Source organism: Erpetoichthys calabaricus, chromosome 2 (genome assembly GCF_900747795.2).
Source record: "Erpetoichthys calabaricus chromosome 2, fErpCal1.3, whole genome shotgun sequence".
Lineage (NCBI taxonomy): Eukaryota > Metazoa > Chordata > Cladistia > Polypteriformes > Polypteridae > Erpetoichthys > Erpetoichthys calabaricus.
In genome coordinates, this window is record NC_041395.2 from 109,326,537 (window position 1) to 109,352,891 (window position 26,355).

Sequence of the window (26,355 nt, forward strand, 5' to 3'; positions counted from 1 at the left end):
TTTCTGTAGAAAATATGTTTATTGTTTTGGTTTCAAGAAATTTGAAATGTACCACCTCTTATTAATACTGTATATTTATGTAACCTTGAAGAACATTTCAGCTTTTTCTAGAACGGTGAGTTGTTTACATTTAGTTATTTGGCTGATGCCTTTATCCAAGGTGACTTAAAATATTTATGATACAATTGGTTACATTACTTTTGGTTTTCCAATTGGAGCAAAGGGAGGTGAAGTGACTTGCTCATGGTCACAGCTTGTCAGTAGTGGGATTTGAACCCACAAGCTAAGGTTTGTAGTCCAGAGGCTTAATAAAATAAATCTGCAATTTGTCATTAGTATGTTACAGTCTATATAAATAGAACACCCAATGAAGATGAATATGTTCTTTAGCAACTTGTCAACATTACAGAAAAGTCTCATGACTTTCCCCATATTTACAATAGGAGTACAGTACTATACATTTGCGAATGTACCACATTATAGGCAAAAATGTCACAAGTTCGTTTGCTTTAAAGGCAAATCAATTTTTAAAAATCAATTCATACTATTATGTAGCTATACATATGATATATTTGGACATATACTTTCCGGGATAAACTTAAACAATTAATTAATAAACCATTTCACTTTTAACTTTATGAATTGTGTATTCCCACCTCAATTGAATTTCTCAGTGGAGATGTTAAAAATTAGAGGAGCAGGGGAAGAAGCCTACACCTTCTGTCTGGTATGGTTGTGGAGCTACTACTTTTAAAACAGAAGATGCTGATTTCAAAACTCAAAATAGGAATGTATTTTTTAACAAAAAAAAAAAAAGTACGCACCTAAAATAAAATAAATAGGCTTCCAGGAATTGTGAGGCAGCAGCACTGACTACTGGGCTCATATGCCTCCCTTTCCCCTTTAATAACTAATACAATTAATAATTCCCTACATGTTGTTGTGTCTTGTTTGAACAAGGTTTGTGGATAATTCTAATTCATTCCAGAGTAAGAATCAATTAAATATAATATCTTTACTGACAATTAATAAACGTTCTGTAGGCAGAAAAGTTTTAGTCAGCTGCCAAGTACAGGCTATGTCCTTATCATAAAAAGATTTCATTATATTCATCCAACATTCGCTTCACTAAAGTACACATTCAGTTCAAGATATGTGTCATAGAAATGGGGTGTTGAAAAACTAAATAAGCAGGCAAACAGAGCAAGCATGTGGACTATGTGGGTTTTCAAAATTCCCAATGGCATCAATAAAATTGATACACCAGAATTCTTTGAGATAAATAATGTGTAACGGACAGACCGCCATTCCAGCTGGGATGGACTTCAATGGAGCATCCCGACTGGAATAAGCAATGGATTCTTTCCCAGTCGGGACACCACATATATGGGACAATATAAGACTTCCTCTCAAATGCAAGAAATTTCCCCATACAATGGGTGGCAGCCTCCCTTATGGCAACTCAGAGTTGGGAGAGGAGACAGACAACACTCGCCTGGAAGGAGTGAAAGACAAAAAGAGGAAAAGAAAAGATTGTGCTGTGTGAAAAGAAGCCTGTTAAAGGTTTCTCTGTTAAATAAATACTTGTTTTGAAACCAGGGACTTGTGTCTGTGAAGTTGAGTTTGGGGCTTGGTGGCATCCCCTGTGGTCACAACTGAACACTCAGTCAAGGACACTGGTAGACACTAGATAAAATGCATTTAAGACTGAAGCTAGGAAGCAATTTTCAACAAAGGTTATATGGATCTGGAACACACTGCTATGTCATTTAGTTAAAGCACAGACCATGGGACATTTTAAAAAGCATGTGGATGAGATAATGGGACATCTTAGTTATCAGCTTAACCAAGCAAATGTGATGGACTGAATGGTATACTCTCTTTTGTTAAACCTTCTTACATTCCGATGTTGAAATTTTCCTTTAAATCAGTAACGTCTCAAATAACATGAGGCAAATAACTTCATAGCTCATTGTATTCTGTAGGTTTATAAAGCAAATTCTATGAAATATAAATGTACTGAAGAATACTATACAGGACTATATAACTTTGTTTCTTTGGCAATATATGTAATTTTAGCATTTTTTTTTTTCAAATAGTGTAAAATTTGAAAATATTCCTATTTTACACTGCAATTTAATAATATATCATTATACTATGTTACACTTTTGATGAAAAGAATACATTTTATAACTTGAATGTGGTTGCAACTAAATTATATATTTCTGTTATTTTCTTTTTTCTAAGTTCAGTGGATTTTGTTCCTGAGTTTTTTTACATGGTATTAGTTGTTAACATGTGTGGATGACCATACAGTCTTTCATTAAACTGCTTCTTAAAAAGTTAGCTGGTATTAACCAAGCTGAAAGCAGGTGACCCAGTATGGAGGACTTTATTGGATAATGATGTAATACTGTTTTGCAAATCTTATCAAACACAACAAACTCTCAATAGATCCACTTAAAAGTTTTTACATTGCCGATAAGCCTGTATTAACCCCATTTAATCAGCTTTGCTTTATCCCATCCTATAGTCTGTCAGCCCTGTTTCTGTTGTATTAAGACATGTCTGAGGTGCTAAATAGCACAATACATGTAATAGGGTAGAAAAACAAACAAGTGCCATAGCCCTGTTAATGTTATTGGATACATTGTTCAGTGAATTTTTATATTCTTGATATTCTTTAATAACTGGATATTTTATTTAAATTGTTAAAATAGTTTATAACTATCTTAACAATAGCACATGTCCATTTACCTTTGCACAATAACCTTGTGGAGTATCCTTCTTGATCTCTGTCCTAATTCTTGGATTTCATCCTGTAGCTCATACCAACTTTATAACTATTTAAGTAACAATGCAGCTAATAGCCAAGTATACTTTAGAATTTACAATTAACCAATTGTGCAGATCTCTTCTCATATAAATTTTACTGACTGAACAGTTTGCCACCTAGTTGTTTTTTTATCTTACAAAACGCACTTTTGGCTGCCACATGGTATGGTTCTGATATTAACCAAGCCGCAAATACTGGGTACAATTTAAACTGGCTCATACTTGTGCTCTAAATCGCTATGGCACAGTAATAAACAATGCATATACACGGTAGCTGGATAGATGGATGGATACAGTTTGAAGTAATTGAAAATGTTGTATTTGCATCACATTACTAAAAGATGTAATTTCTAAAGCCTGTGCCTCTACGGATTTGTTATTAGATCCAACCAGACACCCATTGTCAAGCCTGCTTAATTCAGTTCAGGGTCCAGCACAGAAGCATCAGGCATTAGACAAAAGCCAATTATACTGGACCAAACGGCAGTCTAGTGAAGACTGTACTCACACACATATCCGTAATGATTCAGTTCAGACTGCTAATTAACCTAACATATAATAAAATAATAATAAAATTCTACACAGGCAATGTATGTTACCCAAGAATTAACCCGAGAACTCTGAAGCTGTGAGGCAGTAGGACTAACCACTGTGCTACCCTGTTGCATAATTTTATTAGGTACACCTTCAATTTACATGTGACAATTCATAAACAAATGAGCAATCCATTCAGTCATATATCGTCTGAGCCTGCTTTTCTATTACAGGCCTGGAGAAATGCAGCACAAACAATTACTCATTCATGCTGAGGCAGTTTAGTGTTGTCAGTTACAAATAAAAGTCTGGATGTTCTCTAGATAGATTTAAAATTTATTAGGATCTTTCCATTTGCAAATTGTGGAATTGATTGACACGCACATTTCTTTGCAATAATACTTAATAAAAAAGTGAAGTATATGTAATAATGGCTGAACTATTATATATACTGTATATACATATATATAGAAGAAGAAAACAGCATTCCATGCAATCATGTCAAAATTGACAAAGCAATCATGTCAAAATTGACAAAGCAGGATTCATTCAACCTCTGCACAAGAAAAAGACAGGAGAGCCTACAACAAGTACACATCTTTAAAAACAATAAAGAAACAATAAAGAAAAGAAAATGTCCTTTTCCCCACTATAAATGCTTATACTAACATTTGATTAATTAGATCTTGCCATATTTTTATAAAGTTTTGAACGGATCCTCCAGGTGAGAATTTAATTTTTTCCAATTTCAAATAATACGGAACATCAGTTATCTACTGACTTATAATAGGTGGGATGGGATTCTTCCACTGGAGCAAAGTAATCCTATGTGCTAGTAGTGTTGTATAAGCAATTACAATCAATTTGTCCTTCTCCATTTTAAGCTCATCTGGGAGTACACTAAACACATTTGTTAATGTTACAAAGATTGTGATACAGAGGCTGTCTGATATGCATTCAAAGATGTTGCCTAGTAGGGTTAGAGCTCGATTGCAACAGTCACAGGTTGAGTCTTGGCTTGGATACATCTATAATAATAAAAGGCAAAGCCCTCACTGACTGACTGACTCACTCACTCACTGACTCACTCATCACTAATTCTCCAACTTCCCGTGTAGGTGGAAGGCTGAAATTTGGCAGGCTGATTCCTTACAGCTTACTTACAAAAGTTAGGCAGGTTTCATTTCGAAATTCAAAGCGTAATGGTCATAACTGGAACATATTTTTTGTCCATACACTGTAATGGAGGAGGCGGAGTCACGTATCGCGTCATCACGCCTCCTACGTAATCACGTGAACTAAAAACAAGGAAGACATTTACAGCACGAGTCACACGCGGGAACGAAGGTAAATGACGTTAATTTTTGACTGTCTTTTAATACTGTGTAAGCATACATATTAACACATGTGCAATTAAACGTGTGCATTTACGGGGTGATTTCTCAGGCTTAAAAGCTCACCTTTTATCAAACGCGGGAAGAAAGGTAACTGATGTTGTTCACTGTCTTTTAATACTGTGTAACCATACATATTAACACATGTCCAATTAAACGTGTGCATTTACGGGGTGATTTCTCAGGCTTAAAAGCTCGCCTTTTACTAAAAAGGTAAATGCAAAACTATTTTCAATCAGTTTATTGAAACGCTCCCGTTAAGGATTGCAATAACATATTCGCGCGATAAAAGAACGAAGTAGGGGGAAATGGAGGAACAGCCGCAAACAGCGAAGAGCAAAAAATTAATTAAACAATTGAGAACGGAGCGAGTTAAGCATACAAGCATGTTCATAAGGGAAACAAAGCACGGTGTAAAACGTAAGTTTAAATTAAGTTTATAGAAACGCTCCCGCTGCGGATTGCAATAACATATTCGCGAGATAAAAGTTTAATGAGAAGACACGAGGTATAAACGAACCACACGCCGTGGCGCAACGTTAGGGGCAACAGTTTCAACCATTCTATGATCTGCTTCTCGCAACTGAAAGACGGCACATGGCGGATGTTAGCCGACTTGCTGACCGCAACGTTAGGGGCTTCAACTATGGCGCTGACGCCACATCTCAGTGCCAACACTTTGCAGACTGTACTTAAAAGACACGCCCTTCTCAGTGGACAGTTAAAAACACCAATCAAACTAACGATGACATCAAGTATTACCCAATCAAAAGTAGGAAAGGAGGCATCTTCATAAAATGCGTGTGGGATGATTTGCATGAGACGCTGCTTTAAAAAAAAAATGATAAAAAAAATACGGGATAAATCCGTCCAGTATTGATTCAAAACGGGACGCGCAATTTCATTCTCAAACGCGGCACGATTCCGTATTTTAAAGGACGGGTGGCAACCCTACAGTGCCAGGTAACCACCCATACAATCAGATTGTGATTCAGACTAGGAATGCAATGAATGTAATTACCCCGATCTACATACAAGGCGAAAGTCTTGCAACATTCAAAGATGATGGTTTGGGATAAGTACACCATACAACATAAAAGAGCTTATGAAGCCTTGAACCGAAAAAAGCAAGATCTCAGAGATCGTAAAAAAAAAAATAGGAGGTAATGTCGTTTTACTCGCTGTAGATTTTAGTCAAACATTACGAGTTATTCCACGAGGGAGACCAGCAGATGAACTCAACGCGTGTTTAAAATCCATGCTTCTCCCACGCTCGGTTATATGTCGCGTGTTCTCCGGTAGGTGCACCAAAAAATGTATACATTTAAGCATGTAATGGGCAAACAAAAAATGAGGTATACCCGAAGGCACTGCAGTAGTACTTAATGTAACTTTACTTCTTAAATGTTAATGTTTTACTGTTTAATAATTTATACGCTTCTTATATGTTGTTCAAATTCTTTTATCAAAATACCACTGACAGCGCAATGCACGATAACATGGAGTGAATACACCATACGCATCCGCCCACGGCTGCCCTGCTGTGCGCAGATAGGAGTTGATTCTACAATAAAATAAAATAAAGATAAAAAGAGTAAAACAATCATCACCCATAAAGCGTGTGTGTGTGTATATATGTGTATATATATATGTTGATATGTGGATGTGTATATGTATATATATATATATATATATATATATATATATATATGTAGATATGTATATATATCCATCCATCCATCCATTTTCCAACCCGCTGAATCCGAACACAGGGTCACGGGGGTCTGCTGGAGCCAATCCCAGCCAACACAGGGCACAAGGCAGGAACCAATCCTGGGCAGGGTGCCAACCCACCGCAGATGTATATATATGTGTATATGTATATGTATATATATGTTTATATGTGTGTGTGTGTATTTTATATATATAAAACACAGCAACACTCATAACAATGACAACACAATTACATTGACAATCATGTTACGTTATTTTTAAAATGTTTCCTTTTTTTTTCATAACCTCTTTAACACACAACTTCTCCGCTGCGAAGCGCGGGTATTTTGCTAGTTTTAGATAATTTTGAATGAGATAAGTGTGCTTGATAGACGATTTTTAGTTGGATGATTGAATGCTTTGCACATATGGAGCCTGAGTATATTCTGTGCCTTTCACTCCTTTTCAGAGATGTTAAGTTAAAAATCCTTTCCCCCATTATACCCAAGCATCATTGAAAGGAAGAGACTTTAAAATGTGTTTATATATTATTCACATGCTGTCTGAATCTTCAAGACTAATCAGTATTGCCTCTGAAACAGAAATGGATGGGAGGTGAGGAAAATTGGGCAGGATCCTTTTTAGCAAAGTTTCTGGTTTGAAAGTATTAAAGTGTGTTGATGGGAAGTTAAATTAATTGTTTATAAAATGCAAAGACATTATCTATATACAATTCTCTTAAGTGTTTTAATCCAGAATGGTTTGCAAACAATGAATACTGTGTAGGTTTGAGAGAACAGAAAAATTGATTAACATGTAAAGGTGCAACAGCTTCTCTGTCTTAAAGTGCTTCCTACATTGGTTCCATATTCTGAGTGATTGATGGATAATTGGATTAACAGTATATTGATGATAATTTGTATTTACTGGGGCACAAATTAGAGCATATAAAGAAGTACAGCAACATTTTATTTCTATTGCAGACCAGGCATGTGTATATTCATTAATTTGTGTCAATGTCTAGGTCTTTAAAGCTCCTATATTTGCTGCCCAGTAATAAAATTGAAAGTTAGGTAGTGCCACTCCCCCTTCTGCTTTAGGTCTTTGTAGAGACACCTTATGTGTGGATGTCTCAAATTCCAAATAAGTGACGCTATAATTGAGTCTTAATTTATTAAAGAATGATTTGTTAATCTACAGTATTTAGGGATGCCCCCAAAATAGAAAAGAAGCTTGGGAAGGATGTTCATCTTGACAGCATTGATTCACCCTGCTAATGTGAAATGAAGGGCAGACCATCTGTTTACATCTGTATTTGAACTGATCTGCTAAAATAAAGGGGAAAGTGTGCAGTCTAGTATTGTGTGCTAAAGAATTCACTGGAAAAAAGTACATTTTTATTGAAATTAATTTTGACTCCAGATATGTCTCATACATTTCGAAAGTAAATGGCCAATGGCTCAATGGTGATTGCAAAGAGCAATGGTCATAGGGGTCATTCTTGTTGAGTATCATATTGTAGTTTGCAGTAATGTTAATACAAACACAGGCTTCTGGACTGGTATAGAGTAGTTTGATCCATGCAGATATATTTGGACTAAAGTCAAATTTGTGCAATGTGGTGAATAGGTAGACCCATTCAACCTTGCCAAATCTCTGGTGTGTTAGATTTTATAGGTTAGTATATTACATTAAACAAAGAAACAAAGATTAGAAGCTAACTCTGCCTTTAATAAACCTGGTTTGGTCTTGAGATATTACAGAAGGAAGTACTTTCTCAATCCTTCTAGCAAGAACTTTGGAGAGAATCTTATCATCATTATTTAGAAATGAAATTGGTCTGGATGATGCACATTGTAATAAATCCTTAATTGTTCTTTGGAAAGACAGTAATTAATGCTTGGTGAAAAGTTTGAGGTAGAATTTTGTTGTCTCTAACTTCTATAAACATTGCTAATAGTGGCTGAGCTCACTTATTTGAATTGTTTTTATTTAATATTGCACTGGTATCCATCAGGGCCTGCTGCTTTATCCAGTTCCTCTGCACTAAGAGTATCTAGGTATTTGTAAAAAAAACTTAGATTGTGTCTTATCATCTTTAAACTGGGTAGAATATAAGGACTTATAGTACTCTATAAATGTGAGGGTTATATTTTTATGGTCAATAATTTTCTCTCTCTGTGTTGGTAATTTCTGTTATTGCATTGCGAACTTCCTGCTTGTGGATTTGTTGAACTTATTAGCCTTCTCTCCGTGTTGATGTCATGATTTAAAGATGAACCGTTCCATTTCCTTTGATGTCAAGAGTTTAAATTCTGATTGCAAAACCTGTCTTTACCTATAAAGTGCCCCATTTAGCGACCTGGCATATTCTTGATATTTTCTGGTAATTTCATTGATTAACTTTGACAACATTTTGGTTTCCATTTTATTTTTGTGTGAAAGATATGAAATAATCTGTCCTCTTTAAAAACCTTCAGAGTTTCCCATAGTAGAGACCTCTGAAGTTACATTTGTCTCTAAAAAAAATCAATTTGTTTGGAGATAGATTCTGTACAGTTCTCATCATCTAATGATAATAATAATTCTTTGATGGGGTTAAGATGCCAGCTATGAGACGAATGTGCAGGGTATAATGTTTTAAGTTCCATGATCAGAGGGGCGTGATCGGATTTAACAATAGCATTGTACTTGCGAGATTTAAAGTTGGGTAATTAATTATTATATAAAAACAAATAATTAATTCTTGAGTAACTATGATGTACTGGTGAGTAGAAGTAATATGCTGTTGAGTTTGGATTTTAAAATCTCCATGGGTCTGATAAGTTATGATCTATTACAAACTAATCTGATTATTTTTGCAGTGTTAAATGTTATTGCCACTGTAGTTGAAGACCTGTCCATGTCTGGATTCAAAACATAATTAAAGTCTGTGACCATTATAATTTTATGAGTGTTGGCATTAGGAATAGATGTAAATACATTTTGGATGAAATCTCTATCATCCACATTAGGTGCATAGATATTTATCAAAATTATTTTAGGTTGAAATAAAACACCTATCACCATGACATATCGACATATGTCTGATACTACAAATGAGATTGTTTTGTGTATTAATTTTCCTACACCTCTAGCTTTCCTTGTGTAGCTGGAGTGAAAAATTTGGCAAATCCTATCTCTTAACTGAAAATGGTCCATACTTATTAAGTGAGTCTCCTGTAAAAATACTATTTTGGCATTTAGACCTGTTAGGTGAGAACATATTTTTTTTCTCTTTAAATTGTATTTGAGACATTTGACATTTTGGCTCACAAAGTTCACTGTTTGGTCAGAGAAACACTGCTTCTGAACTTTTGAGGAAATTTTGTAAACTTAAGTAAAGGTACTACGTTGTTTCATATAATAGCTTTAACCTTGATTTCATATTTTTGTCAGGTATTATGGCTACTCAGCCTATTATCATGTTGGCACTTATAGTTGTTGGGGTAAAAAGGATAAATAAAAAGTAACTTGCTCTCTTTCTCTCCCTCCTTCTCTCCCCCCAGCTGCTCCCTGTTTTGCCTCCTCAATTGAGGCTAGACCACACATCACAAAGTCCCAGTCCTCTGACATGACAAGAGACAGGGCATGTCTAGAACAAAGAAAACCTCCAACAGTGGTGTAGTAAAGATTGAAATTGAGATATCTTAGGATAGTACAGTCCAGATACAATAAACCAAGGGTATGATGTTAAACAGTCTACTTATATTTCTTAAGGAGAATTAAATTATAGAATTGGTCATCAAAAATTGCTTTCAGTTTATCAGGAAAGAAGAGGCTGTATCTGACTGTAGAATGCGGCTCGTTTAGTAGCCATTGAAGGGGAGAAATCTGGGAAAATATAATGTGGTTATTTTAAAAAATCTCCTCTTTCTGTCTTAGAATTGACATCAAATTTTCTTTAACCTTTAGTTTGTCAAACTGGAGAATCGGGCTTCTTGGTTTTGAGGCATTCAATAAACTGCTGAGATCTCTGTGTCCAATTTTTGAAGTCTTCTCCAATTATTTTAAGGAATAGTTCAGCTATGAATTTCAGTGTGTTTGGACTTTCACAGTTTTAAATGAGACCTTGAATTCTGATGTTGTTCCTTCTATATCTATCTTCCAGTGCTAGTTTATCATCAAGCACTTTGTATTTGGATTCTGCAGCAGTTGCTTTTTTATCAGCGGTGGATTCCAAATGTTTAACTTCTTCAATACGAGTTGTATACATTTGTTCAACTTCGTCAAGCTGAGCACCAAGTACTCTAGTTTTATTCTCAAATGTATCCATATTTTTCCTGTATTTTTCATCAGTTTGTGCTAGAATGTTTTTAAAGTATATAGCAAAGTTATTACTTAACCATACCTCCTGATCTTTTATATCCTGAAGCAGCTTGTCATTTCTCTTATGTATTCTTTATGTCACTATTTATATCAATACTGTCTATCTTTATATAATTTATATTCCCCCCTGTGTGTGGTAATCATTACCTTCAGCTCAGACATTTTGTTTCCACCTTCTCCATGCTCCAAAGGCAGAGTTGCGAGTCCAGTTGGAGATGATTCTGTTGACTCACAAGGGCTATTGGTAGAAGTTGACAGCGGGGATAGAAAGGCCATGCTCAGTTCCATTAACAAACCTGAAATCGTCGAATTCTCACTGCCTGCCTCACTCACAATTTTGTTCCCTCTTTAACTCCCAACTGGAACTGATGCTGCAGCGTTTCGGTCCTGGCAGATCCTTCCCTTCGCCTGTCACTTCCAAGTCAGTCTCTGGCAGGCTGTATCATAAACTTGAAACCGGTGTAGACTTTGATGAAGCTTTAGCTGCCCTTTCCTTCTCTTTCTGAACCCTTGGTCTCATGCTTATGCTTTAAATATACTTATAATTCGGGTTGACTAAATACAGGATACCTCAGAATGATAGTTACAAAAAAAGCAAAATAACACAGCTGCCAGCAGAGCTCTGTACTAGACATCTTTCTCTCACAACAGATGAGACCAACTGCTTTTAGCAAATTAAAACCACTGATAGAAACTTGAGGTCTGAGCATTGGGCTCCATGCAACCAGTGACGCCTACAAGGGAGGACATTGTGTGGCTCTCTATACAAAGGGACAAAAGGGTTAAAAAGGAGAGTCAGAGTGCAAAAGTGTGAAAGTCATGATAACTAGACAGCTTGCTCGGAGTCCAAATGAAACTTTAGAGCAGCAGTCAGGGTATTCTCCATGGTCACACCAACAGAGAAATAGCAATCGTGGATGTACATAGTTATAACTATTTTTTTTCTTACTGTAATATTGCTTAAAGTCACATTTTTTCGGTTAATTTTATTGTAACCTTTAAGAAGAATAAACCTTTCAATTTTTTTATTATTTCAACAATTTACACTGTCCTCCATTCTTTATCTATCCACACGGAAGGTTGCTATATATATGGTTGAAATAGTTTACTGTCAAATAATGCAAGGAGTACGCGACACGTATTTCTCCCTAATTCTGGGCTCATCAGGCATACACACTCACTGCACTCCCTTACGGGAATCGAACCTCGGACGTCAGCGCTAGAGGCGAAGCCCCTAACGTTGCGCCACGGCGTGTGGTTCGTTCATTTGACAGCATGTAGATTGGGGTAATTACATTCACGGCATTCATAGTCTAAATCACAATCTGTAGGGGCTTCGCCTCTAGCGCTGACGTCCGAGGTTCGATTCCCGTAAGGGAGTGCAGTGAGTGTGTATGCCTGATGAGCCCAGAATTAGGGCGAAACACGTGTCGCGTACTCTTTGCATTATTTGACAGTACACTATTTCAACCATTCTATGATCTGCTTCTCGCAACTGAAAGAGGGCACGTGGCAGATGTTAACCGACTTGCTGAACAACCACAAGTGTTACCTGGTAGGTAACCACCCATACAATCAGATTGTGATTCAGACTACGAATGCCGTGAATGTAATTACCCCGATCTACATGCTGTCAAATGAACGAACCACACGCCGTGGCGCAACGTTAGGGGCTTCGCCTCTAGCGCTGACGTCCGAGGTTCGATTCCCGTAAGGGAGTGCAGTGAGTGTGTACGCCTGATGAGCCCAGAATTAGGGCGAAACACGTGTCGCGTACTCTTTGCATTATTTGACAGTAAACTATTTCAACCATTCTATGATCTGCTTCTCGCAACTGAAAGAGGGCACGTGGCGGATGTTAGCCGACTTGCTGACCAACCACAAGCGTTACCTGGTAGGTAACCACCCATACAATCAGATTGTCATTCAGACTACGAATGCCGTGAATGTATATATACATGAAAAAGAAGGAACTGTGTCATCCCTATAAGAGGAAAGCCTGCTGGTCTGACTATAACATGCAGTGCACAGTAATTCCATCTTGCCCTTTATAAACTGATCTGACTAATGAGAATATTTTTCAGTAAAAAAGGGTGTGTTGCTAGTTATTTTATATTTTTTAATGGGATGTAGAGTCCTTTTAAGTTGCTCACAAAGTGCTACAAAAGCCTTGTAATAAAAACTAGAAGTTTTGACTGCGACCTGTGCAGTTTATAATAATGTTAACCATTGACCTATTTCAATTAAACATTTTATAGTGTGTTTCATGTACAGTAGCTCACATACAAAAAGTATTATAAAGAACACATTAGAAAAGTATAATAGTCAAGCTTTATGACTGACTCTAGCATGGAACATTGGTTCAACAAATCAGTATTATGAATAGCACCCTCCACTGTTAACAATTTCAAAAAGAATGGTCAAAGAATGTTGAGTAATATTGAGATAAATCATCATTTATATAGCACTTTACCTCAAAATTAGTGTCACAAAATGTTGCACTGGAAACTTTGACTTTATTAACTTTATTTTTTTTTTCTATATCCCCAAAAACATACATGTTGACTTAGGTTGGCCCTCTAACTGTGCATAACTGAGCCCTGTTATGAGGTTGTGTCCCATCCTGGATTAGCTATTGCCCAGTGCTACAGGGGTAGGCTCAAGTTCTTTGGGAATCAGAACTGGATATAATAGGTTTGAGTGTGACACAGTATTTTATATACAATGTATCATTGCATATGGCACTTTTGTAAATCAATTTACTATTCAGTCAGCTATTCACAGCTAATGAACAATAATGGTGATTAATGTTTAGTGAAAATAAAGAACAACTATCAAATATAAAACAAAACTTCTTTTTATAAAATATACAGAAGATTTCAGCTTGTAACATACACAGTTTTGATTGGAGCACTTACACTCTTAGTTTCACAAGCACTTGTGTTGCTAGTTATTTTATTTGGCTGCTCCTCTTGTTATAGACTCCAGTTGGCAGTGTGAGCATATAGTGAAGGCTGGCAGAAACCTTTAACTGGTTTTGCTGGGAAAATAATCAGTTTTATCTGAATTTGAAATGGGTGGATAATTTACTGCAAACTAGCAAATCACTCTCTAGCCCAGTGGTTCTCAATCTGTGGGGCGGGCCCCCCTAGGGGTGTGCGAAGTAACAAAAAGGGGGGCACGAAGATGTGAAAAAAAGAAAACAAGAATCAAAATTATGAAAAATACATCTATTGAAACCAAAACAAATTAACTTAAACTACATTCTGTTACTAGAAAAATAAATATAGAGTTAGATAAATGTCGATAAAAGTTAAGTAGGTATAATAAAATATGCATCTATGACAGGGGTTCTCAATGTTGGTCATGGGAGCCCACTGTGGCTTTAGGTTTTTGTTCCAACCAGATTCCTAATCAGTGACAGCATCTGATAACACTGAGCTCAATTAATTAGCAGACATTTTTTTTTCTCTTCACCTATTCTTCATTAAGAAAGCACCGCAGCATGTTTTACATTTGTAAGACATTTGGGAATATTTCTGCTTTTGCTAGAGATTTAAATACTTAACAACCTTTTGTTGATTTCATTCTATTTTGCTCTTTCTCTGTGCAGTTTGCTCCCTTCATTGTATCCTAATAATGACAACCAGCGGAGCAGACAGCCAGGCAAACAAACAAGGCTGCAACTACTTCAGCGTTAGACCTACTAATTAGAAAATAATGAATTAATTAAACAATTAGAACACTCTGCAAAAAACAGAATGAAAATCAAGATGAAAATATTGTTAAAAAGAAAACAAAATACATTATTCCAATATAACTGCTTGGTACATTTTAATATACCAAACTTAGTTTTCTAATTTCTACATTTTTCCCAAAACACAGAATTTGACAAATAACAGTTCACTTAATTAGCCCAGGAGTACAATTTAAAAATAGAAGCTGGTTGGAACAAAAACCTGCAGCCACAGTGGGCCCCCAGGACCAACACTGAGAACCCCTGATCTATGATATATCATTAATTAAAAAAGAACAAATTGGTATTAGTGGGCTCCTTTCAAAAAAACCTTAGGGTGTTACGATTAAAACTGTTATGAAAACTCGGGTCGCAAATACTTAAAAGGTTGAGAAACGCTGCTCAAGCCCAACATATTTGAAAACTGATACGCAATCATTCTTTTTTTTTTTTTTTTAACTATTCTCAGCCTGGGCATGTTTTTGGTCATTATATGAATAAGCAATTATATGATATTTTAAAATGAATGTGGCTTTGTGACTCTCCCATTCAAATGACATATTAGAGTGACAGTGGTAAACCACAGCTGCTGGAGCTGGATATGTCCTGCATGTGAAAAGACCATAATGTGTTTAGAACTATACTTTCCTCCTTCCCCTTTGCGGTGCTTATGTGAGTCAGTTTAGTATTTCATTCTTTATGCTTGAGCTGTTATTTACACAAAGAGCAGGTTAAGATCACCAGAAAGCAATTAGAAAGAGCAGAGTGTATATGTGTCAGCAGCCAAGAGCACTTCAATATGCTTTTGTGTTAACTGTTTTAGCGGGAATGTGTTTTTTTTTTTTTGTATTTTGTTAGTTTACCTTTCTGTGATCCGGATGATACTGTAGTAACCAGGCTATAATCTGGCATAAGCAGGTGATAACAAAAAGTAGGAGGAAAACTAGGAGAAGAGCATTGTTACTGGGGCTAGGCCAAAAGAAAATCAAATAAAACTGGCAAATAGTTGTTAGTGCAAGTACCAAAATCAGAATCACCATGCAATACAAAGTCAGAGGAGCATAATAACAGGACCTGACACAAAAGTCTTCTTGGAAGCACCTTTTACCTTCCTGTGCCCTGAACAAGAAGTATTTAGAGAAGAGATTTGATTGTAAAGGAAAGGATCCAAAACACAGACATTGAGACTAGTTAGCCGCCATATTTTATAGTGATGGCATCATAACACGAATCTCATGACCAGCAAATGTCCATAGAAAATGATAAGCAATATGGCATTGGAAATAGGTAAATAACACAAAATGGCATTGTTTCGTGCAACATAAAGTCATCACAATAACAATAGCAAAATAATTTTAGAAAAAAATTAAACTTAATATTCAGCACAAAACATTCCCATAAACCATAAAGCAAAGTTTTGAATATTCACATAGGATTATGAGTGTTGCCTAAATATGACATTTCTGGTTTAGGCAGAACATCAACTGCACTTTACACACCATAAATATGCACATGCACACTTGAACTAGCATGTAATGTTAAGGTCAGTCAGTCAGTCATTTTCTAACTCGCTTAATCCTGAACAAGGTTACAGGAGTCTGCTGGAGCCTATCTCAGCTAGCATTGGACACAAGGCAGGAGCAAACCCTGGACAGGGTGCCAGTCCATCACAGGGTGCCATGTTGTATATTAACACATGTAGTACAGGCCTTTATTGTCAGAATACTGCACTATGAACACAGGGTGGGATTTGTTTCCATTATAACAAAAACTGAAAAAAGATTCAATCAAGGAATCAAGCTTCAAAAGGAGTAAAGAAAAAGTAGAGAGAAAACCAAATGTTAGAACCTTCTAGACTCAGTTTAGAAGTAAATTCTGGTTGGTATTTTGGGAAAGTAGTTTGCATAGTGTTTGTTATATGGGTTGGAGACGATGGCACTGACCAAAAAAACAGGAGACAGAGCTGGAGGTGGCAGAGTTAAAGATGCTAAGATTTGCACTGGGTGTGACGAGGATGGATGGATTAGCAATGAGTACACTAGAGGGTCAGCTCAAGTTGAACGGTTGGGAGACACAATCAGAGTGGCAAAATTGCGTTGTGCAGAGGAGAGATGCTGGGTATATTGGGAAAAGGATGCTAAGCATAGAGCTGCCAGGCAAGAGGAAAAGAGGAAGGCCTAAGCGAAGGTTTATGGATGTGGTGAGGGAGGACATGCAGGTGATGGGTGTAACAGAACAAGATGTGGTGGACAGGAAGATGTGGAACAAGATGATCTGCTGTGGTGACCCCTAATGGGAGCAGCCAAAAGAAGAAGAAATTTGCACAGTGTTTAGAGTTCATAATATTTGCTGCTTTAGGAACCAAACTATCAATCTATTGAATGCACACTCACTGAATTTTAGTTTTATTGACTGCACTATGGGTAAATACATATCTGGTGGCATGCATCAGTGGGAATCCATATGGAAATGTGCAAAATTTGGTTGTGGAATGCTCATCCATTTTCTTTGTGGTCAGAAAGCTCAAGAAGTGCACTTGAAATCAAATGAATAACATTTGTACAATTTTAGAAATCTGTAATTCAGTTTAAATAACCGGTGAGAGTTGAAGGCAAAATCTAAAAACACCTTGATGGGGTTAATGTAATTAGAGGGAAAAATGCACTGTGTTATCATTTGGATGCCTTGTATTTGCTATGATGTTTCTACATGAGCAATCACAGACTCGAAATAAAAAACATAGTAGAAATATGTAAAATTAAAGTGTGAAATATAAGATGTCCTCGGGTGGTTCTGGGAATCCTCCAAATTAACTGTCAGAGCCCTTGAAATCCTGAAAATTAAATTTACGGAGGATTCTTGAAAACCGATAAAAGTATGGTATAGTATTATGAATTGCACACTGCCCATCATTGGGGCCCTGAGCACAGCAGTTGGCAGGTAGTACTTTAGTGCCCAACCCTAAAAGCAGGTGTCTGTGAGCACTTTACAGGCTGACAAGGCTAGTGGCTTGAATGACAACAGCCTTTGCAACAGGGAAGAAAAGTGTGCCCTCTGACATGCCTCAAGAAGTTTTAAAATGATTGCCTTTAGAGTAAGGTTTTAAATAGAAGCTCCACATAGCTCATAGTGCTTGCCTTGATCTCAGTGATGTTGAAGAGTGTGCTGGTGGACAGCAGAAAGCGACAGACATTCTGATGTTGTGATGCTGACAGAGGTCACAATGAAAAGGAGGACTGCTTTACCCTCAAAATATTGCACATCTGCCTCTTATGCTTTCAGCTATCTAGAGATGCAGGATGGCAAAAATACTTCACAGAATACAAGCACCTTGATCTGCATGATGACATAGGCATTTCAACATTGCACAAACTGCATCTAAGTGCACATGTGTTGTGAAAAGTGGCAGTTCTGCATCATGCTTGTGAGAAGTACAAGGTGATGTGGCTTTTGTTTGCAGATTGTGTATCCCCTCATGATGCAGTTAGTCTATTTAAGATGTTCATATCTTAAGTGATAACATTCTGTATAGCTTGTTGTATAGTCCACAGTAATAGAGTTTCATGTATAGCCAGCAATAGGAACCACTAGTTTTCATAGGATCTAAAATATGATCTAACAACATTTTAACAATTAATCATGAAGATTAAAAAAAAACTGTAAATGTAACCATATCTTGGAAAAATACCATACAGTTGCCCTACCATTTTCTCAATCCATTTGTTCCTCTTATGGGCTGTGTGGGTGGAGAAGAGAGCTTATTCTAGTAACTTGACAAACTGGAATCCCCTAAACAGGGCGCTAGTTCATCCCATAGTGCACACACCCACAGATGGATGATTTACAGCCAACATCTGCCCACTGCTTCATGTTTTTGAGACATGGTAGAAAACTGGAGCATCCAGAGAAGACCCACATAATCATAAGTAATAAATAAACTCTGCTCTGACAGTAAAGGGGGCCCAGTAGTAACCATAATTGCAAGGTAATGATACAATCCAGAACAGGAGTCAGGCTTGTAAGATGCCCAGGTATCAGGTGCACAGCTTCAGTAGGGGTCACTGCACTCCATGTAAATGGAAATAGTTACCAATGTAAGTCTAGGGTAGTGTGGGAGTGAGAACCATGCAAAGAGTCTCCTGTGCATCATCCACCAATAGCTGTGGGGTTGTGGGATTTTTTAATAGCAGGCTGGGATCAATGATTGCAAGGATCATCTCACCTGGTGAGAAGAAGAGAGGACAGGGAAGGAAGAAAGATGGAAGAAGCTGGCAGGAGGAGTCAAAAAGAAATACTGCAAGGTAGGCAAGTGGGAAAGCAACCCTACCAAAGAGACAGGGAATTACATCTCGGTTTGGTTAGGTTCTGGTTCCTCTGGCTTTATTATTTTCCCTTTTTTTTGTGTCATTGCCTAGAAAACTGGACCATTTTGTTTTATTTTATTATTGGCCTGCTGGGTGATTCAAGAGTACAATTAAAAGCCACAGACTGCAGTGCTAACCACAGCATCAATCTTAGCAAAACACCTTGGCTATGACTTTCTAAATGATTGAGGACATGGGAAGAAATGTGAAAGGAAAAAAAAAAATGGCCATGATCTGGAAACTCATCAAAAAACACCCTTAGAATCTTTATTAAAGGTGATTGTAAGGAATAAAAGAAACATAATAAAAGTACTCAGTGTGTCTACCAAAAGGCAAAGCATGAAATGTTATCTGATGTGATATTTGCTGTGAAGGGAAGTCACTGTGATGACATTTTGTTAAGACACAAAGAGCAAGAACCTTGCACTTAATGATTAACATCTTATAATGTTTCTTTTATTATTTCTCAGTATAAAAACATACCATGTATTAAAAGTGTACAATTCAGGAAAACAAATGTAGTCTTCATTATATTTCACTGTATTGGTTGACTTTAGAGTCAGCTACTCAGTAATATACGCTCAAGTCTTCATGTTTCATGAAAACAGCACTCATTTAAATGACACTTGTTCCTTCAAGTCTATTGATGTAGTGGAAAAATAAAAGTGACTAAAGGAGCTGGTATACAGAGTGTTAAGCTGTTATCACATTTCTTCCCCATCATGGTTTGTTAGGGACTTGCATTTTATCTCAGTGTTCTCCAATGTTTCTTCCGGGCACTCTGGTTTGTTCCCACATCCCAAAGATGGGCATCTTAGATTAACATTCAATTTCTGAATTGGACACACCCAAGTGGGACACTTATTTTGTATCTTTGACAACAAATGTCACCCTTTAAAGTTAACATGGGAATTTATTTAAGGATGGTAATAGCTTTTACTCTTGCATGCTGTAGGTTGCACTCATATTCACTTAAGATTTAATAACGAAAAGCTAGTTTGGGTTAATAAATGTTTGTTTTATATTACAGTGTAATATTATGAGTAAGTTGCTTAATTAACTTGCATAACCCATTAAAGTAATTCAAACATTTATAGTGTTAGTGCCAATATGGATGAGTGATAAAAAATTGAACATGTTCATTACTAACTGAGGCCATGGAAAAGAAGATATTATTTTCATCTTTAAACTTGTCATCCAGATTGTTAACATCCTTTAAACTTGTCCTTCCATCCGTCCACTAACAAAAACTCAGTCAATTCAATGCAGAGTTCTGGAAAACTGGAGCCTACTCTGGCAGCACTAGCACAAGGAAGGAACCAACTCTGGATAAGGCTTCAAAACTGTCTATACACCCAGACCCTCTTATAGAGGACCTACTTCACCTACCTGTGTTTGGGAATGTGTAAGGAGACCCCAATACTAGAATATAAATCCTACACTGTACAAACAGTCAAAACTGACATAGACAATTATTAGGGTGGGCTCCGAACCCAGGCTATTCAACCTGTGAGGCAAGACTGCTACCATCTATATTCTGTATCCATGAATGTATTTATTTCTAAAACTACTGCATTGGTAATGTCTGTTAATATAGCAGACCTGCCTGCTTACAAGATGCACAGGAGCTTTATTGCCCCAAACGAGTATGTGTGAAATCTTATATGCTGTCAATTCCTAACTTGTTCAATGTCAATGTGCCATCTTCTAGCTCTCTGGAGGATTTGAGGTACTGCTCAGTATGAAGTGTGTTTAAATATGTCAATGCTTGTCATATCTAGATTTTTAAAAATTCCCCATAAGGCCAAGTATTTGCAATGAAGACTTGTATGTGCACTGTGACAGTAAGTTTGGTTTACAATCAAAACCGAAAATGTAATGTGTTGTTGTTTCACTAATAATGATGTTAGCATGGAAGCAGGAAGAAACCTGCTGTCGAAACTGAAGAACTTATTTTAGAGTTTAATGAAACCCCAAAGTTACCTGCAACCCCAAGATTTGGTTAGGTGTGCCAGTACTGATTAAAGTTAATTTTTCAGTAATCTACAGCCACATCTCCATTTTAGCCATTACTAGAATCAAAGGCAGACCGGTTGGATAATGGAGTGGAGTCTTTCTAGTTCTAAAAGCAATCTTAATGAGACATTGCTAATAGCAAGCAAGCAATATGAAAGAGGTTCCTGTGGTTGTACTTATTCAATGTCCATTTAATTTTCAGATTGCTAATATCTTCTTTCTTTTTTCATTCAGAGCATATATATGTTCTTCGGTGATCAACTCCCCAGTGCTTAATTAGGACATGCTTCCCTGTTGTGGTGTTCAGAGGAGTCACCTAGTCAAAGTGTCTTTGAATTTTCACTAAAAAGAGATGAACAAACAAAAAAAGAAAAAAGCAGCACAATTTCAGCAGGCTGTGATAAAAGCCTTTGTGCTCTCGGCATAGAAGGTGTCCATCCAAATAAGGGCACTCGCCTAATTGAATGTCCTAATAGAGCAAGAAACATTTGACTGCTCATCCAGTCATCTTTCATAATTTAGAGGAATCACTGCTGAAAAGAAATACTTGGTTATTTTGATATGTATTGCTTGTTTTGCTTCTCCTGGTCATAGTGGAAAGTGCTTTTTTGCCAATGTAAAAATTTTGAGCTGTTTTGAAACAATTCATTTTTTTTCTTGAAAACATGGAACATAAAAGAGCACTGGTGGGCTCTGGATTATTATTTAATTTTGTGTAGTGTCCTGCAGGCCATTCATTTGGTTAAAGAAGCTCTGAAAAGGCTGACATCTAAGAAGGATTAAAAACTAACAAAGACTAAAATCTTGAAAGTGCTGTAATTAAAAAGAAAAGTGACTCCATTAACATAACATAATATAATGTCACGGGGGGCTGGATCCCATCAAGGCAGCATCAGGCGTAAAGCAGGAAACAGCTGTGCACAACATGTCAGTCCATCTCAGGGTCCATTCACACACATACACACACACACACACACACTACACTCTCTCACATTGCGTCAGTTTGGATTTTCCAGTTAATCCAACCAGGATGTCTTTGGAGATAATAATAATAATAATAATTCATTACATTTATATAGCGCTTTTCTCATGTGGAAAGAGAGTCGTTGTGCCCAGATGAAAACCAACACAGACAAAGGGAGAACATGCAAGTGTCTCTAATAATTAGGCCTAAATTAATAAATATGTGAAAACCATTCTCAATTATTCCTAAAAATAATGAAAGTCTTCTTACAATTATAAGTATAGGTACTTTAAATAATAGAGCAAACTTAGATTTCTTATTTTTAGAACTTTATGTTTTCATTTTCATTTTATGAGGGACTTTCAATAATTTATCTCCCTCAGTAGGAAAGAAAAGAGTTTTCAAAAATTGTTTGTTTTATTTTTCAATATAGTCCCCTGATAGCTCCATACACTTCATCCACTTTTCCTGCAATAAGTTTAAACCCTTTGGAAAAAAAATCTTCTGTTTGACCTTCAAACCAGAACGTCACAGCTGCCTTGATGTCTTTATCACTTGAAAAACTCTGTCCACAGAGAGATTTCTTCAAAACTCGGAACAGGAAATAATCTGAGGGAGCCAGGTCAGGACTGTAGGGTGGATGGTTGAGCCGCTGGAACTCACATTCCCAGATGGCAGCTTGTGATTGACGTGACATGTGAACTGGCGCATTATCATGGAGAAGCTTACTTGATTCCCACAAGGACTCTCCTGACATCCTGTCTCTTGGAATGTTAGACTCGCACTGAGCCACAACTCTGCATGAGTAACCTTGAGACATTTCACAGCATTTCCAAACTTGTTTTAACATGCTTGCTGCTTTCTTTCATACTCAGGTAGATAAATTATTGAACACCCCTCGTAGCTGTCAGTGCCACATGCATGTCTATGTGTGGCATTGCTATGTTTTAATAACAAAGAATATATTAGAAGCAAAGATGGCCAAATCATTCACAGACATGTTAGAAATGCAATTGTTTCCAATACACTTTAGCTTTTTAACCTATCATCTGTAAGCACAACACTGTCCAGAAAGATCTATCTATTGAATTTAGTAATTACAATCGTGAATTACGGTTGTAGTTTTTCTTAATTAAATGCACAATTAGAAGTTAATTTATTCCAGCTCCTTTACAAAACTGTGCATATTTAATGACCAAATCTTTATTCCAACATCAATTTGTGATCTTCCCCTAAAGCATAGTATTACAGTGTTTACTATGATAGAAATGATGGAGCCGTCTGGATGGCACTTACTTGCTTGACCTCTAATGACCGCACATGCATCAGAGTAGTTTGGGCATTGCTGTGAGCCTTGCTGGTTGCACTCTTCATCATTAGAGCCCACACAACTGAAACAACGCAATGCATCACCTGCTGTGGTTAAAAAAACAAAAAAAGAAAGAAAACAATTTTAATGAAGACTTTGATCTGAGATACAGCTCACACGAAGGTCTCATTAAATGGAGATGGAAGGCTGCAACTGCGTTAAATGACTGAACTTGTAGAGAAAGGTCTTATAGTATTGGGGAGGGCTTGTATTTCTATTGAACATTTCTAAAGAAGTTTTCATTATTTTATTGACAATCACAAATTAGCCTGACTCATATAGACACTTAATTGGACATATATTTAATATTTCAGTCACAGTAATGTTGCTACATGCCCACCAAATGTGAACTGTGTTAGTTTTTGCATCTGACTTTACTGTGTAGGCTATATTTGTATTGACTGCAATACTGCGTAGTTGTATACATGTTTATGACAGTATGGCATGTAAAAAGGCTCCAAATTTTCCTGCAAGCAGCAAAGTAAAAGAAGGAAAGATCCACTTATTACATGAAAACTGTGGTCCGATGTATATTAACCCCAAAAGTGAGTTGTAAAAATGATAAATTTGGGATTTGTAAATACTGAACTGTCATGTGACATTTACAATATTCAATAACACCTCTGGTAATTATTTTATTTGCTCAGTTTTCCATTGTTATGTTTTCAGCTTAAAAACTATAATCATTCACATATCTACACCATACGTTAGTTTGAGAAAGACAGGATTAAAGCATTGTGACATTTTTTCAGGGCACTTTGAGGTTAACTTCATGTTATTCATCAAAAAAGATCTTAATAAGTTGATCTTTGACAATTTACATAATGAATTATACACAAATGGGTATCATCCACTGTTGTTTAGTCTAGCTGTCTATCAATTGAAGGGAATTTAAATAAAAAACGCATTATTAATGTAAAAGTCTTACAAATCTATTTTCTGTATTTATGTTGTTTCCTACATCCCTGTCACTCTAGTTACAGTACTCTGCAACAGATCTTGAAATTTATGCATTGAAGTACACGTCAGATGTGTGCATCTAAATTATTGGAAAAAGAAAATCTGAATAGATTTCAGACAGCTGCTTCAACTTACTCATTATTGAAGCATTCAAAGCAAATAAAGGTTAAGACGCTGCTCTTGAAAGCTGTCAGCCAACTCAGATATCAAGTTGAGGTAATTTTAAATAAAAAGGCGCATGAAATCGCATCTATCAATGTGAGCGCCTCATGGGATTTATAAAAAGTAACTTCATTAAGGAAATGATATAATGAGCCCTTAGTACTGTATATTGTTAAAATTAAAATATGGAAACATTAAAGTGTGGCTGTTTCTAAAATACAATACACACGTACATATTGGAGTAAATATAAAAATTGCTGTATATATGGAATATTAATTTCAAGATTTTTTATTATTTCATTTTGCTCCTTATTTTATTATACATTATTTAATATATGCCTGATCTTATTCAACAAAACTTTATCTAAGGATTTATTTATATTTTCATGTCAAATTAAAAACTTTAAAAAGCATTTCAATTCAATAAAACAAGTTAATAAAGCCAACAATACAGAATGGATGTCATCAAGCATTAATAGCATTCAGTGCAAAAGCATTTGTTGAATTTGAACAAGCATACCTCTAGTATGGTCTGTGGTGTCTTGATCGGCCAGTTTGATTCTAAATTTATAAAAATCCACTTTTATGATTTAGGAATTTAATTTTAAACTAAAATACATATTCACATGTGTGACATGCTTAAGAAAGAACACAAAGGAGCCTGAGTCACTGAATCTTCTCTCCTCATTCTGGCACTGCACAATTACTTTAAAGCATTCACTCTAATACATACATTTTAGAGAAAAATCTGGAAAAGAAGTAGAAACGGTCCACTTACTTTGAATGATTAGAAGTGCACAAAGGAGCAGAGAGTGGACTACATTCATTGTATACATCGTAGTGTTATGCTAACAGACAAAGAAAAGCCGTCTGTTTGTTTCTAAAATCCTAAGCATAATCCTTGCTGTCACAGGCTAATTCCCTTGCATGGGATGACAGAATTAGCCAGAGTCTGTGCTTGGATAATGCTACTAATTCTAATTATTGTACAAATGGCTTGAGTTCTTGTCAGCCACTGCTTAGAACATTATATGCACTACTCTTGGACAAAAGGTTTGACCTGGAATATTTCTAGTCCTTGGAATGCTTTACTTATTCTTGTTTCTATCAAAAAGATGATTACCTAAATCTATTTTAAATGTTCACTTCATATAAAGTATTTGTAAAAAAAAAAAAAATGGAAGAAAGCTTTTTTGAAGATTAATTTTATTCTGTAAAGGCTATGCAAAAGGCAAACCTTGTACACATTAACTCTTGTGTTTTGAGCAGGTAAGAGAAATTGTGTTTTTGTTTGCTTTAAGAACAATCATCCACTTTCTGAACCCTCTATTACCATTACAGTTTGTGTGGAAACTTCTCTGTGCACAAAGCAAGAACCAACTCTGCATGCGACAGCCAGACCATTATACTGTACAGCAGGCCCACATACCACCAGCTCTGGGCTAGTGGAACTTTAACATGCCTGTGCTTTGGATTGTGAATGAAAGCTACAACCCTAATTCCAAAAACGTTGGGATGCAGAGTAAAACGTAAAGAAAGACAGAATGCCATGACTTGCAAATCTCATAAACCCATACTTTATTCACAACAGAACATAGAAAACATAACAAATGTTTCAATTGAGAAAATGTTCCATTTTAAGAAAAGAATAAGGTCATTTTGAATTTGATGGCAGCAACAAGTCTCAAAAAAGGTAATACAGGGCCATGTTTACCATTGTGTAGCATCCCAACAGTCCATAAACATCTGGGAAGTGAGGAAACCTCTTGCTGGACGTTTGGGAGAGGAGTGTTGTCCCATTCTTGTCTGATATAGGATTCTAGCTGCTCAACAGTCCTGGGTCGTCTTTGTTGAATTTTTCATTTCACGATGCCCCAAATGTTTTCAGTTGAAGGTCTGGACTGCAGGCTACTACGAAGCCATGGTGTTGTAATTGATGT

At 36.4% G+C, this 26,355-nt stretch overlaps 1 protein-coding gene across 1 annotated transcript in view; it reads right to left on the reverse strand.

Moving 5' to 3' along the window:
* Window positions 1-25,317, reverse strand: part of ly6pge (lymphocyte antigen 6 family member pge) — a 46,065-nt gene extending 20,748 nt beyond the window's left edge. The window contains exons 1-2 of the mRNA XM_028793190.2: window positions 25,194-25,317; window positions 23,221-23,340 (exon numbers count right to left, since the gene is read on the reverse strand). Of these exons, the coding sequence (XP_028649023.1) occupies window positions 23,221-23,340; window positions 25,194-25,251 (178 nt within the window). The 5' untranslated portion in view covers window positions 25,252-25,317. The remainder of the gene's footprint in view (window positions 1-23,220; window positions 23,341-25,193) is intronic.
* Between the last annotated feature and the right edge of the window lie 1,038 nt (window positions 25,318-26,355).